This window comes from Neovison vison, chromosome 5 (assembly GCF_020171115.1).
Source record: "Neovison vison isolate M4711 chromosome 5, ASM_NN_V1, whole genome shotgun sequence".
NCBI lineage: Eukaryota > Metazoa > Chordata > Mammalia > Carnivora > Mustelidae > Neogale > Neogale vison.
Window position 1 is genome coordinate 11773119 of NC_058095.1, and position 14627 is coordinate 11787745.

The 14627-nt window shown below is 51.6% G+C and overlaps 1 protein-coding gene across 1 annotated transcript in view; it reads left to right on the forward strand.

Annotated features, from left to right (window-relative positions):
* RGS9 (regulator of G protein signaling 9) overlaps positions 1 to 14627 on the forward strand; it is a 69239-nt gene that overhangs the window by 38404 nt on the left and 16208 nt on the right. Inside the window, exons 12-16 of the mRNA XM_044247579.1 lie at positions 858 to 971; positions 4242 to 4357; positions 8097 to 8184; positions 10098 to 10236; positions 12809 to 12894. Of these exons, the coding sequence (XP_044103514.1) occupies positions 858 to 971; positions 4242 to 4357; positions 8097 to 8184; positions 10098 to 10236; positions 12809 to 12894 (543 nt within the window). The remainder of the gene's footprint in view (positions 1 to 857; positions 972 to 4241; positions 4358 to 8096; positions 8185 to 10097; positions 10237 to 12808; positions 12895 to 14627) is intronic.

The window sequence follows — 14627 nt, forward strand, 5'->3', positions numbered from 1 at the left end:
TCAACATCATTTGTGGTTGGACCCGTGGACCAGTTTTCTTTTCTCTTCCTTTCAGTTGCTCCCCTGTAAAGGTCTTGCTGAGAAAGAAGAAGGTCTTGGGCGAAATGAAGCCAAGGGGCTTGAGTTTTGCACAGACCTAGAAATCTAATGCTCTGGGACATCTCTGGGGCATGGGTTCTGTTCTAACAAAATCTCCTGGCTGTGGGCAGATGTCATAGCAGGTGTCTCATGGGTATACAGTGGATACAGAGCCCACCGAAGGGGTGAAGGCCCAGCAGGTTTTCCAGACTGCCCGCACACTGGGAAATGTGCTACCTGGGAAGGTCTAACTCATGAAGAAGGCATTAGCTCTTGCTGACGTTTGTGAACGTGTGAACACACCTCAGTGAGACCACAGGCTCTGAAGGATGAATCTAAGTTCCCAAATTTGGGCGATCTCCTGACAAAGGGTGGAATGTGACAACAGAATCTCAGAAGACCTCGCGCTTCCAAGATGGCGCCATGCAAATGGAGTTGGCTTTGAATTTGGAAGACTCCTGATCCCATATAAAAAGAGGGCTTATTTTAATGGACCCTGATCCAACATATAAGGAGGGCTTATTTTAATGGAATAGGTACAGTGGAGAAATTGCAAAGGGATTGGCTTGGGAAGACATGTCCCAAGTGGAAGAGAGACAGGTCCCGTCAAACACCTGCCAATCCCGAGGGCTATTCGAGCCTTTTTCTAAGAAGGCAGTAATAAGTATGTAACTAAATCGATCAGGAGAAAAGAAGACAGGCCGGTCAATCAACCCGAGTATTGATTTCGTCTCTTGGGTGTTGAACTTCTAGGAAATCATTTTCCATTTGCTTTTCAGGATCGTCAAATACAGTGAGCAGTTTCTGTCCAATGACGCCATCATGTCAGGCTGCCTCCCCAGCAATCCTTGGATAACAGACGACACCCAGTTCTGGGACTTAAATGCCAAATTGTATGTATCGGATATATTGGTGTTTTTTTAAAAAAATGGCTTTTTGAGTTATAATTCACATGTCGTTCAACTCACCCAGTTAAAGTGTGCAATTCCGTGGTTTCTACTATATCCTGGGGTCGAGCAACCATTACCACAGTTAATTTTAAAAACATTTCACCTAAATAAGAACCCCCCCCACCCCAAACCCCTCCAGTCCTAGGCAAACCCAAAACTACTTCCTGTCTCTGTGCCTTTGTCGACCTTGGACATTTTGTATAAATGGATTCATATACCGTGTGGCCTTTGCGATTAGCTTTTTTCCACGGAGTATAATGCTCTCGGGGCTCATCTGTGTGGGGCACTGGTTTAGTACTCCATCCTTATTTACGGATGAGTGATAGTCACTGTAAGGAGATAGGCTTTTTTTTTTTTTTTTAAATCCATTCATCAGTTGATGGACATGCGGGTTGTCTGTCTTTTAGCTGTCATGAGTAATGCTTCTGCAAGCATTCGTGTCCAGCTTTCTATGTGGACATATGTGTCCATTTCACTTGGGTGTGTACCTGATAGTGGAAATTCTGGGTTAGATGGTAACTTTATAATAACAATATATTACTTCTGAAAAGAAAAAAGAAATGCTTATGCTTTCCTTTTTTTTTTTTTTTTAAGATTATTTATTTATATATTTGACAGAGACACACAGTGAGAGAGGGAACACAAGCAGGGGGAGTGGGAGAGGGAGAAGCAGGCTTCCCGCTGAGCAGGGAGCCCGATGCGGGGCTCCATCCCAGGACCCTGGGATCATGACCTGAGCCGAAGGCAGACGCTTCACTGACTGACCCACCCAGGCACCCCTTTGGCTTTGCATTTTTTATCTCTAACTAGAGAAAAAATAAGTGCCTGGAGGGCAGGGCTCCACACCTGCCTTGTTGACTGTACCACTCACTCCTTTGCTCCGTTTGTGAATTCTAAACCGTTATGGCTCCTGAGAAAGGCAGAAATGCCGAGGGGTAGAGCGTAAGCCAGTGAAGGAAGAAGAGAAGTACAGTCACATCTGAGGGAAAGATGGAGGAGCAGGGAAGGAAGGAAGGGGCAGGTAGGAGCAGAGAAGGCAGGTGGGGTGATGGGAAAGATTGAGAGCATCAGGTGCATACCACAGTTCAGGTCACCACCAAGGTCATTGCCATGAAGGCATGAGGAACATGCAGGTAGCAAAGATCCAGCCAAGTCAAGAGGCCTACATTCCCTATAGCTTGGGGAACACTTCCACCCATTCCTCTTGGCTTGCTCTGGGCCGCTGGTGGGTTAAGGAGGGCTCTCATCTAGAGTTTGGGGTCACCTCTCTACTAGTGTCCCCTACAGAGCCAAAGACTTGAGAACCACCTTCTAGAGAGGCTTCCCTCCCGCCCTGGGGGCTCTAGATTTGAGGGTGGTTTTCTGGAGCTTATGCCAGCCTCCCAGCATGTCAGAGCAGAGGTGTGACCCAAATCTTCTTGTGCAAAATTCGGTTCTCCGTGGAGGAGAAGGCAGAGCCGCCTGGCTGGGGAAAGTGTTGTCCCGGGAGGGCTTGGGACAGAGACGTGGAGAGCTGCCCAGTTTTTTTTTTTTTTTTAAATTATTATTTATTTATTTATTTTCAGAAAAACAGTATTCATTATTTTTTCACCATACCCAATGCTCCATGCAAGCCGTGCCCTCTATAATACCCACCACCTGGTACCCCAACCTCCCACCCCCCCGCCACTTCAAACCCCTCAGATTGAAAGGGAGGATATGGTATTGAAGGGTGAGGCAGAGATTTGCTGGGGAGAAGAACGGGGGTGATGTTCTATGTAGGAACCGTCTGTCAGGGGTGCTACGGGCTGAAGCCATGTGCCCCGCTGAAAACAGGAAGCCTTGTTCTGAATGCCTGAGACCTTAAAGCTGTGTTAAAACCACCTGGGAGCCTTGAAAGCAGAAACCAAACAAATATCAATGTCCAGCCCTCACCCCCAGTGCCTCTTAACTGGCCCGGACTGCCTTCTGGTCCACAGCAGTGGTTTTCCAAAGTTCCCATTGACCTTAACGAACAGCTGGGATTCCTAACACCGGTTGGCTACAGCGGTGCCCGGGGTGGTCCCTGGACCAGTAGCAGCAGCATCCCGGGGAGCTTGCTAGAAATGCAAATGCCAGGGTCCCACCGACCCCTGTGAACCTGAAATTCCAGGGATAGCGCCCGGCCAGTCTGTGCTTTTATGATAAATCTCCCAGGCGATTCTGACTCGTGCTGAAGCTTGCACACCACGGTTTGTCTTTGTTTGGTTGTTGGGTCTGCTTCTTGGGTGAACCTTGGTCTTCTCAGCGGGAACAGGGGGAGGACAACGGGCAGCTCACAATGTTCTCACCTGGGGTTGTGCGTGTAGAGTGCGGGGCCTTCCAGGAGGCGGCCCTCTGTGAATGGTGGCTCTTAACGTTAGGACAGCGTTGTCACTGTTTTCACGCTGCCGTCGGAGAAAGCACGAGCCTGCTTGGCTGATTTGGAGGTCGTGAATGGCAGCCGGTCACGGTTCTAGCGGCTACCTCGGTGGGACGGGTGGTGCCGTAGACTTGGAAACCTTTGTTTCCAAGGCGCTGTGTTAGGCTCTGGAGGGTTTCCTAAGGAATAGGAGAAAAGCCAAGGCTTCCTCATTTTCTGGAATGTTAGACTTCAGCCAGCTGTGCTCCAATGTCCTCGCTGGGAGTAGCGAGACCTTCCCAAACATGGAAGTGCTATGGGACTTGCATCTAGGCGGGGGCTCTGGGGGAGGGTGCATCAGTGACAGAAGGGTCTGCCGGGGGCTTGGGGCCTGAGGGCGGGTATGGGAAGAATCATCGACTCCTTCCAGATGCCCCTGTGCTCCATGGTGAAGGGGCGTGGGGTGGGGAGGCGGTAGCCACAACACCCATCACTGGGGCCGTTCTGGAATCTTCTGGTCTGGTGTGGCAGCCTGATTGACCTGCTGCTGGCCAGTCTCCATGGGCCTCAGAGGGGACATCTGTGTTCGTTTTTCCTGAAGAAGGGAGCCTTCCTGAATGTGAGGCTGTCGCTGTGGGTATCCTTCTTCCCTCTGGGTACCAGCTTCCCACATGAGCCCCAGGGGGCTCCTGTGAGGCTGCGTGTTCCTAGCGTCTGGTTACTTGGATTATGGTTTGTGTGGGGGTTGAGGGGGGAGGGTTGGGCTGAGCCCTGGGCCGTGGGACTGGTGAGCTTGTTGGGGGCCCTGCCTCACTCCCAGCGTCTGGTGCACTTACAAACCATCATCCTTGCAGGGTGGAAATCCCAACCAAGATGCGAGTGGAAAGATGGGCTTTCAACTTCAGTGAGCTGATCCGAGACCCCAAGGGCCGGCAGAGCTTCCAGTACTTTCTCAAGAAAGAATTCAGTGGTGGGTCTTTTGATTTTTTAATACCGTTTTTTTTACTTTTAGGAACACTCCTGTCACGTCTGGCGTAGGGTTTTGAGGATTTCTCAGGCGATGTTTTCCCAGCGCTGCTGCTGTGCGCCCTTCTTGGATGTGTTCTTTCCATCCGTTCCAAGAGGCCCCCCCCCAGCCGAGGGGCAGGGGATTGACTCTGCTGACAAAATCCACACAGCGCGCCTCCCAAATGCAAGGGCTCCGTCCCCTCTTGCTGTTCCCACCCCCTTGCGCTGATTCTGGGGTCACCGGTCCAAGAGTCCCCGCGTCCCCTGCCGCTAAGCGCAGCTTGTGGGGGGGACCCTGGCCAGAAGGAAAGCGGAGAAGCGAGCTTTCCCTTTTTGTCTGGCGGCCTGGTTTCCTTCAGCCCCCTGCTTCTCTGCCCAGGCTGTGCGTTCGATTCACCTGGGGGAATCTTAAAAACACACCAGCCGAATCCCTTCTCCAGATGCTCCTTTTGGTTTGGGCTGGGATGCCCGCAGGTGTGAGAAGTCCCCAGGTGATTCTCCCACGTGGCTGTGATTGAGAACCACGGTCTCAGCCCCCGCTCTGCTGCCCATGCACAGGGGCCGGTCTCGGGGGTGAGGGGATGGGCGGGGCCCCGTTTTATACTCCGTCTTGGGGTGTCTCAGCATGGTAGGGAGGCACCCGTAGTCTCTTAAATACACTACCTGAGAACCACCTGGGAACGTCAGGACCCTTTGCTGGAAGGTGTGTTTTTATGGGGTTCGTTCACTTGCTTACTGACTCCCCAGCCTGCTGGGTATCTTCCTATTTAACCTCTGTTCTCAGCTGCTTGCTCCCAAGACCCATTTGTCTGTAGGGCTGCGCCTGGAACTAATCCCAGGGGACGTGCCATTAGCCTGTTTGACTGCCTGATGCAGCGCATTACATCATAATACGGATTCCTGACAATCCTTCTCTCTAATCGAGCCTAATTGCCATGATAGGATAAAACCCAGAACAGACGATGGGCAAGGCAAGCACTTTTAGCTTGGGCCCCGGGCCCCCCGCCCCGCCCGAAGCAACTCCAGAGGAAGGGGATAGGGTGCCATCTAGCGGCAAAACGACAAAGTGCACCTGGGCTTGTTTCCGACCTCCCCCCCTCCCAATCAACCCCGTACTTGGTTAACAGTGAGAATCCTTTGAAAAGAAATTACTCTGTTATTAAAATACTATTTCTGGTGATCTCTGCAAGAGATTCCCGAGGCCTCAGGGGTAAGCAGGGAGGATGAATCATGAGTTTTCTCATTTAAATGACATTAAAAAAAAACTGAGATCGACTTCTCGTACCATAAACACATATACCATGTAATTCACATGCCGTAATCCTTTCAAAGGTTACAGTTCCGGGGTTTGTCGTATGTTCACAAACCTGCACAACCGTCATCACTATATAATTGCAGAACATTTTTACCACCTCACAAAGAAACCCCTTACCCATTCAAAGTCATTCCCTCTTCCACACTCTTCCTCTGCCTGCCCCTCCCCCTGCTTCCCCCTCCCCCACCTGGGTGACCACTAATAATTTTTTGTCTGTCTTCATGGATATGCCCGTTCTGGACATTTCATATACATGGAATCCTGCGTTGTGTAGCTTTTTGCCTTCTTTCACGCAACATAGTGTTTCCAGGGTTCATCCCTCTTGAGAGTATTTTCTTCCTTTTTATGACCAAATAATATCCCGTTGTACGGGTAGACCACGTTGCGTTGATCCATTCATCCTTCGGTGGCCCTCTGGGTTTAGACTTTTTGGCTGTTGTGACGAACGCTGCTTTGCACCTTCACGCACACCCTTTCGGGTGCTCATTTACTTTTTTATGGCAATACATATTCATCACATAAAATGTATCATTTTAACCATTTTTAAATGTGTGGTTCGGTCGCGGCCGGTACACTGACGTTGTTGTGCTCCGATCAGTGCCGTCCGTCTCCAGAACTTTTTTTCTCTTCGCTGAAGGAAACTCTGTCCCCGTGGAGCACTAACTGCCCCCATTCCTTCTCCTTCTGCCCCTACCAGCTCCCAGCGACACCAATCTCCTTTCTGTCTCCATGAATTTCTCTATGTTTTTTTTTTTTTAAAGATTTTATTTATTATTTATTTGTCAGAGAGAGAGGGAGAGAGAGCGAGCACAGGCAGACAGAGAGGCAGGCAGAGGCAGAGGGAGAAGCAGGCTCCCTGCCGAGCAAGGAGCCCGATGTGGGACTCGATCCCAGGACGCTGGGATCATGACCTGAGCCGAAGGCAGCTGCTTAACCAACTGAGCCACCCAGGCGTCCCGAATTTCTCTATGTTTGATACTTATAGAAGGGCGATCATATCATATATCACATATCTTTTTGTCCTTTTGGACTGGCTTATTTCACTTAGCGTAATGCCTTCAAGGTTCATCTATATTGTAGCCTGCTTTGGAATTTTATTCCTGTTTAAGGCTAAATCGTATGGCTCTGTATGTCTATGCCGCGTTCATCCGTTCATCGGCTGATGGACATTTTTGCTTCCACCTTTGGCTGCTGTGAATAGCTGCTCATTTCATTTTAACCTTAAGCAATGGCTTGTCTTTTGCCTGGATAAGGCAGGCGACGCGGCGCTCGACGTGAGATTGATTGGGTGTCATCTAAAGGCATCGCTGGCTTGTCTCCTCATGCCTGTGACCTCAGTCCGACGAACACCCTGAAGCTCATGTTGAAGAGGCAGGACCTCTGTAGAGTTGTGGGACAGACGTCCACTAGTTGAGAATTGTGCTGCTTCTTCCATTCTGATGCACCTGGCAAATGCTATGAAAAGGGGGGGTTAACCCCACAGCATGCCATGATTTACATGCAGACACACGCATGTGCACGTACAACACACATATGCACACAGTACATAATTGCACACACACACACACACACAGCCACTTGCTTTCCTACTGATACGATCGTCTTGATTTTCTTAGGCAAAAACAACCGCCTGGGACGATCGTACCCCAGTGCTCACGCCCGCTGTGGGTGCCTGGAGAGCTTTAAGTTGAAAGGAAGGGAGGGCTCAGGAGGAGACTGGCTTGCCTCCTGGGCCCTGAGGAGCTAAGTCTCTGTGGCTCAGGTGACCCTCTGGGAAGTCCTTCCCTGAGGTCCTCTCTCTGAGGACCTCTGGCTGGACTCTGCCCTGCGGGGGGCTGCCAGGTGGGGTGGTCTGCACCCACAAAGTGGGCAGCTGTCCTGTGCAGTCTCTGAACGTGGGCACAGTGAACAGTGGCCTTTATGAAGAAAGGCTCTCGGGACTTGTTCACGAGCCGGTGCCAGGCTTACTTGTCCAAGCAGGCTTTGCTCCAGCCAAACTCCAGGGCAGGGAAGGCTGGGGAGGTCCAAGGGGGCTGCTGTGAGCTCCGACCTGTGCGTCGCCCTGGGGAAGGCCAGTGGACACGGTCGCCGTGTACGGCTGCGCACGTGGTGCACTGCAGTCTGGTTCACTGCAGAGACCACACGTGGGGCAGTTGCAGGTTAACAATGTTCTCCTGGGCCCTGGAAGCAAGACCTGGCTCCTTCTCTTGGAGGCTGTCCTGTCCAGCCTCACAGCCTGCTCTGGCCTGTTTTGCAGACGGGAGAGGCTCCCTGGGCCGCGGGGACTGACTTGGCCTCCGCTGACCCAGCTCTCTTCTTCCCTCTCTCCTCTCCCGCCGTGTTTCCCGCCTGCCTTTCGTCTGCGTAACCCCTCCTCCCCACGCAGGGGAGAATCTGGGATTCTGGGAAGCCTGTGAAGATCTGAAGTACGGAGATCAGTCCAAGGTCAAGGAGAAAGCAGAGGAGATTTACAAGTGAGGACTCATCGGACGGTTGGGAGAGCCTCCCATGGGCCACCCCTGCTGTGCTGGAGGTTGAGAGGGAGTGGAGGGGACCAATCCACCTGCCATGCTGTCCGTAGATACCTCCCCACTAAGGCTTGGTGCTCCTCGGAAGAAAGTCTGGGAGGCGCGTGAGGTCACTGCCCTCTCCAAGGGGACTGTGCTCGGGAGTTCAAGCCAGCTGCCCCGAGTTACCGTGTGATGCTTTGTTTTTGACTCACCCCCCTTCCATGTCCCGAGAGGGGTGTGCATGTGTGCATGTTTCAGAGCGAGGGGAGGGACAACAGGTGGTGTAGGACACCCCCCACCCCTGTCCCCAGCCATCTAGGGAAGTGAAGAGCATAACGGGAGGGAGCCTCCCCAAGTCTCTGCACCCAGTGCACCGGCTTGGGCTACAAATGTGGGGTCCTATCCTATGTTGCGTGGAATGGCTGTAGACCCCACAGCTCCGTGTAGCAGTGAGTCTGTTCTGCTCCAGGCCTGCTTCTCCCCAGAATTGTCCTCCATGTTACCCAAGAACCCGAGGCTTCAGTTCAGAAGGCCCCGCCTGCTTCTTAGGCCCCAGTGGGGAGGAAGAAGAGGGGAGAGGAGACCCCCACACTGCCGGGTGCCCGGCTGTTGAGATGCGTGTCCTCCCTCCTCCCGAGCTGAGCCGGGTGGACCTTATCTTGCTGTGGGGGCCTCCCTGCCAGCCCTTTGCTCTGCACTGGTCTGAGTGGACACCAGCCTGGGGCCCCGAGGCCCCAGCACCTTCGGTTCACACCCACACCCGTAACCGTGGTTCTCAAATCCGAGCGCTGAGCTGGGCCAGGTAGGGCCCTCGGCAGCCCCCAGACCGTGGCACCGAGCTCCGGGCAGCAGGCCAGAGGGCCCTTCGCCTCCGAGCACTTGCCCCTTTGGACCTCTGGTGTCTGTCTGTCCTTCTGACCGACTCAGAAGGGACCACTGTCCCTTCCGGGAAGGCGCTGATGACACTGAAGGGAGGAGCTGAGGTTTCGCATCTCATACTTGGAGGCTCTTGGCCTTTCTTAGGAATGTCCCCACCTCCGCCCCCAGGGGGACGTGGGGGTGCCGGTGGGACTGTCCTTCCAGGAAGGTCCTGTGACAGCCACGCTCACAACAGTTGTTCCTCACGGCCTCGCCCACCATGACACACACACACACACACACACACACACACACACGGCTCCTAACTCTAGAATTCCGCTAGAAAAAACCTTGCGGCCTCCTCCTTTCTATCAGCTTCTCCCCAGGCTTCCCCATGACGTCATCGTCATCTGAATTCCAAAATTTTAATGTGCGGCTTCGGAGGGTGGGAAAGCACTCCCGGATTTCTAACCCTGAACAAGTCAGAATGGGAAACGTTGAAGAGCCGTGCAGCTGAGTTTGGGTTCTCATTGGGGCCATCGGCAAGGGCACCCTGGCCACCCAGCCTCTGGGTGCTGGGACTGTGCGCTTGCCTCCTAACTTAGCCTGTGAGGTTCAGCTCTAAATACCTCTGGAGCGCCCAGCTGGCTCAGCAGAGCACGCCACTCTTGGTCTGGGGTCAACGAGTTCCAGCCCCACGCTGGGCACAGAGATTACTTAAAAAAAAAAAAATTCTGAATACATTTAGGTTGAACCAAGGGAGAACAGAGGGCCTGGAACACCTGCTTGGAACGGCCTGGTTCCCCGTGGGCCCCAAATCCTTGTCAATAAGGCAAAAGATGTTAAGTTGGAAACTGGGTTCTTTATTCTAATGGCTGGCATTGGGCTGCTTTCATTGCCAGTGACCCGCTTCCTTCAGGGGACCCGAGTCACGGCCCTCCCTCCCGCCCAGGCAGCCTTGAACTTTTCATTCACCAACTTGGTTGAGCTTTCAATTCACATCTTCCTCCCTGCTCCAGGCTCTTCTTGGCCCCAGGGGCGAGACGGTGGATAAACATAGATGGCAAAACCATGGACATCACCGTCAAGGGGCTGAGACATCCTCACCGCTATGTGTTAGATGCGGCGCAGACTCACATCTACATGCTCATGAAGAAGGTAGGTGGGCTCTGCGCGGACGGTCTCGGGGGGCCAGGCGGCCCCTCCCTTCTTGGGCACCTGGGAGAGTCTTTGGAGACGGGAACAGGGGGAGATACCATGTGGCTTCTGCTTGGCCGGTGTTGGGGTGCAGGATGGTCAATAGCCTTATTCCCCCTGTTCATTGGTCCGGAACCTCGCTGGGCTTCCAGTCTTGGCGTTTGGGGGATGGGGGGTACCACAGGCAGATGCTGTGTGTGTCCTTATGGGCTGTCACTCTGCGACAGTGGTCTGGGCACCCATGCCATGGGTGGTGAGGATGTTCCTAGAATAGGTCTTATTTACCGAGGACTTGGAGCAGCGGTCACCCTGCAAAGCATGGGGCTTTGTATTGGGGACCACCCACGAGGCAGGACTTGCTTCTCCAGAGTCTAGTTTGTCCAGGGTCTCCTTGGAGGTGGAGTCGGGAGTCAAACTATGTCCGCCTGCCTCCCAAGGCTGACCTTAGTCTCTACCAGGGGATAGTGGCCGTTCTGGTGGCTCCGGCCCGAAGCACGTATCATGGGTTGGGGTTGGGGGACCGTTTAGTATGGGAAAGAGATAAATTCACTGTGAGGATGATAAAACCCAGTGGGAATTCAGGTAGCCTTTCTGAGTTATTAATAAAAGTGAACATGGTGGGAAGTTTTAGGAAACTGTTTAAAAAAAGGCGGGGTGAAGTTTGAGACAAGAGTCAGTCACTTTCTTTCTTAAGAAATTAGAATTTGGGGTTCAGCATTGGCCTAAGAGAGGTTGTTCAGTTGGGTTATTTTTTTTTAATTTTATTTAATTTTATTTTTTAAAATATTTTATTTTTTTGACAGACAGAGATCACAAGTAGGCAGAGAGACAGGCAGAGAGAGAGAGGGGGAAGCAGGCTCCCTGCTGAACAGAGAGCCCCATGTGGGGCTCAATTCCAGAACCCTGGGATCATGACCTGAGCCGAAGGCAGAGGCTTTAACCCACTGAGCCATCCAGGCACCCCTCCAGTTGGGTTATTAATTGGTGTCATAATAAGACTTTGTTCAGGGGCCCTGGGTGGCTCAGTAGGTTGGGCAGCCAACTCTTGATTTTGGCTCAGGTTATGACCTCAGAGTTGTGGGATTGAGCCCTGCTCTGTGCTCAGGGGGAGTCTGTTTTAGATTCTCTTTCTCCTTCTCCTTCTGGCCCTCCCCTCCGCTTTCCTTCTCTCTCTTTCTAACTCCCTGTCAAATAAATAAATACATCTTAAAACAAAGAAGACTTTTTACAGTTGCTTTAACTTCACAGTACTATAGTTATTCCTTGTATAATAGAGGATCTCTAGAAATTTTCATTATGTGATGACTGTTGAACGGCAAATTTTTATTAGCATCCCTTAATTATATTTTATTTAGTCTTTGATGTATATTTTGTTATAAAGAAACACTTTCACTTTGCTTCTAAGATACGTAATAGTTTAGAATTTTCACCAAGCCACATTGCCTTCTCCACTTGATTTCCATCAGTGGGGTTTCTCCGTTTGCCTTGTGAGGAGATTCACAGGAAGTTACCCTTACTAATGGTCTTCCTTTGGGTTATTTTCACATACATTTTGATTCTTAAAAATGTGGTTTTATACAGCCTCTCACAGAGAGACTCAGGGAAGCTGGAAACTGGGCAGAACGAAATGGGCGTCGTGGGTGACTCGAGGTCGGTGTATATGCTTCGCGGACTGTGTGTCGTTAGAGGTTGTGTCTTATGCCAATAAACTCAGTGTGACCCAATGATCCATAATGCCCACTCCCAGACTGTCGTGGTTCTTGTAATGTTTAGCCACCACTCAGTCTTTAGAATGGGACCCTTTTGATAAACTTAAAAAACTCTCAGTGCTGCGGATGTTGCTCCCTGTTGGTTAGAATGAGAGTTTTGAGTTGACTTGGAGGTGACAAGCATTCATGAAGCCACTTCTTGGAGCCTGCCCAGTGTCCAAGGAAAGAGCCACACAAGAGAAACCTGACTCTTGGTGGGTTTTTTTTGTTGTTGTTTTTTTTAAAAAAATTCTTTTGCTTTCATACCCCAATTCAGGGCAGAAAAGGATGTTTGTCGGCTTTGAGGTGGGTTCCAAGCTCATGGCAGCTCATTTTTTTTGGGGGGGGAGGGAGGTACTGGAGGGGAGTGGTGGGGTACAGATGTCCTGTCATCTCATGCTGGCCTCATGGAAGACCCTTCCCCACCAAGGTTGATTTTCATGTGAGGGATTAGAGACCACAGAGCAGCCGAAGTACAAAAGAATCCACAGAAGGCTTGTGAAGACTCCGATGGTCCCGTCCCAGGAATTCCTGATTTCAGAGGACTGGGTGGACCTGAAGACGTGTGCTTCTGGCAATTTGCCAGTGAACCTGACACTGCTGCTCTGGGGACCGCACTGGAGAACCACTGATTTAGACCCACATCTGAATGCCTTTCACACAGGACGCAGATTCCCTGAACTTTGCCATCTTGGTGCCCAGGGAGGACTTGAAAACAGCAAACTTGGTCTGTTGATTTGACACGTCTCCACTCTTAATCACCGTTTCTCTCTTTTCCCCCCTAGGATTCTTACGCCCGCTATTTAAAATCTCCAATCTATAAGGAAATGCTGGCCAAAGCTATTGAACCGCAGGGAACCACCAAGAGAAGGCAAGTGGAGACAGCGGCAATTTGCCGGTTGCCTGCTGTTTTGTTGACAGGGAAGGGAGGGTCTTCTTTTCAGCCAAATGGCCATGATGGAAATAATTTGCTTGAAGAAAATACCAGGGACCGGGAAGGATTTCTTAGGGGTAGGATGGCCTTGTGGGCTTCAAGGTAGCCTAGCAAGATTTCCATAGTAATTCCCGCCAGTAAAGTTGTGTGTCCCTGACGTGGGTTAGAAAAAGTGAAGATGATTGCACTGATCATTACCCCACCGCAAAGGGAAGCATCTCGTTGGTTTGTTGATTGCTACAGTTCTACACCTTGGAACTGATTTGTAGGAGGTAGCTTTGCCATATCCTTGTGTTCTTGGGAAGTCCTAAGACCTTAGCATAGCAGACTCCACCTGCAAGGAAAAAATGGCAAGGCTCCTGGGGGAGATGAGCACTGACATTGCAAGCATCCTTGTTGACCCCGGCGACCGCCTTTTGGCCAGCTCCACCCCCCCCCAACTGGTTCGTGCTCACCTTCCTCATTGGAGATGTGGATCATCTCATCTGACCGAACCTGTAGGCAAAGGAAGACATGTTCTGAGGGCCAGATGGAACTCTTTTCTGGGGGTGGGGGGGAGAAAACTCTGTGGGGACTGAGGATTCCAAAGAGGAACCAGATGACAGCTTGAACAAAGACGTGGGACTTTGGGGGAGGTTTTCCCGGTGCCAGCGCGTGGCCTGTCCCCCCCCCCCCCGTGGTTAGTAAACGTTCCCCTGTTTGCCAGCTCAGCCCATGCTGGGCTCTTTTCCAGTGTTGCCGGTCAATTCAAAAGAGGGGTGGTTGGACCGGAGCCTTATTAAAGGAGCTTTTAAAAAAAAAAAAACAACCAAAAAAACCCAACTTGGTTTCATTCTTGAGGATAATGGCCCTGTTATAAAAAGGAGAGAAAGGAGGTCTCTGTGGTGCCATTCTTCCAGTTTTACCAGGGAAGAGAGGGAGTTTAGCATCCCTGGGGGCTTGAAAAGGTCTCCTTTAAGCCACAAGAAAGGGGGGGGCGGGTAATCGCTCTAGAAGTTCTGCCAGAAAGTAGAGGGAAAAGAAGGAGGGTCTCCTTTTTCTCTCTCCAGATATTTTACCAGTTGGGGCAGACCCGAGGAATCAGCTGGCTCTTTTCTGGAGCACCCCGGGGTGCCTGGGGTGCTGGGGATGGCGGGAGGCTCCAGCCGCACCTCGTGGCTTTGGGGTGGGGAACTGTGGTCTGAGAATGTCCCTGTGAGTGAGAAGACACGGGCGGATGTTCTCGTACCAAGGGGACCTCAGCCCATAAATGTGGGGATTGTGGTCGGTGCCTTTGTCTCAAGGCTCAAGGGTGTCAGGCAATATACGAGCCTTAATTTCTCTAGAAGAAGTTAAATTGAGTTCTAGGCTCTCCCTTGGCAGGGCTGGTGGGAGCCCCAGGTTCCGTCCTGATTTACTAGTAGGGGAGTCCTTGTGTTCTTCCCTAGGGTAGATCCAAGAATTCTCTGGGCTTTTGTGATCCGGAGCTTTGGGGACATTCTAGGTTTTAAATCCACCGTTGCTGCTGAAAGGCCTGCTTTGGGGGCATGTGGGGGCTCAGCTGCTCCCCATTTCCTGCCTCACTCAGATACCTGGAGCTTTGTCCCGTGCCCAAGGCCGTGGTGGACAGTGTTGGATCCCAAGAACCCATGGGTGACTTTGGTCAAGGTTCTGACTCACCCCATGTTTGC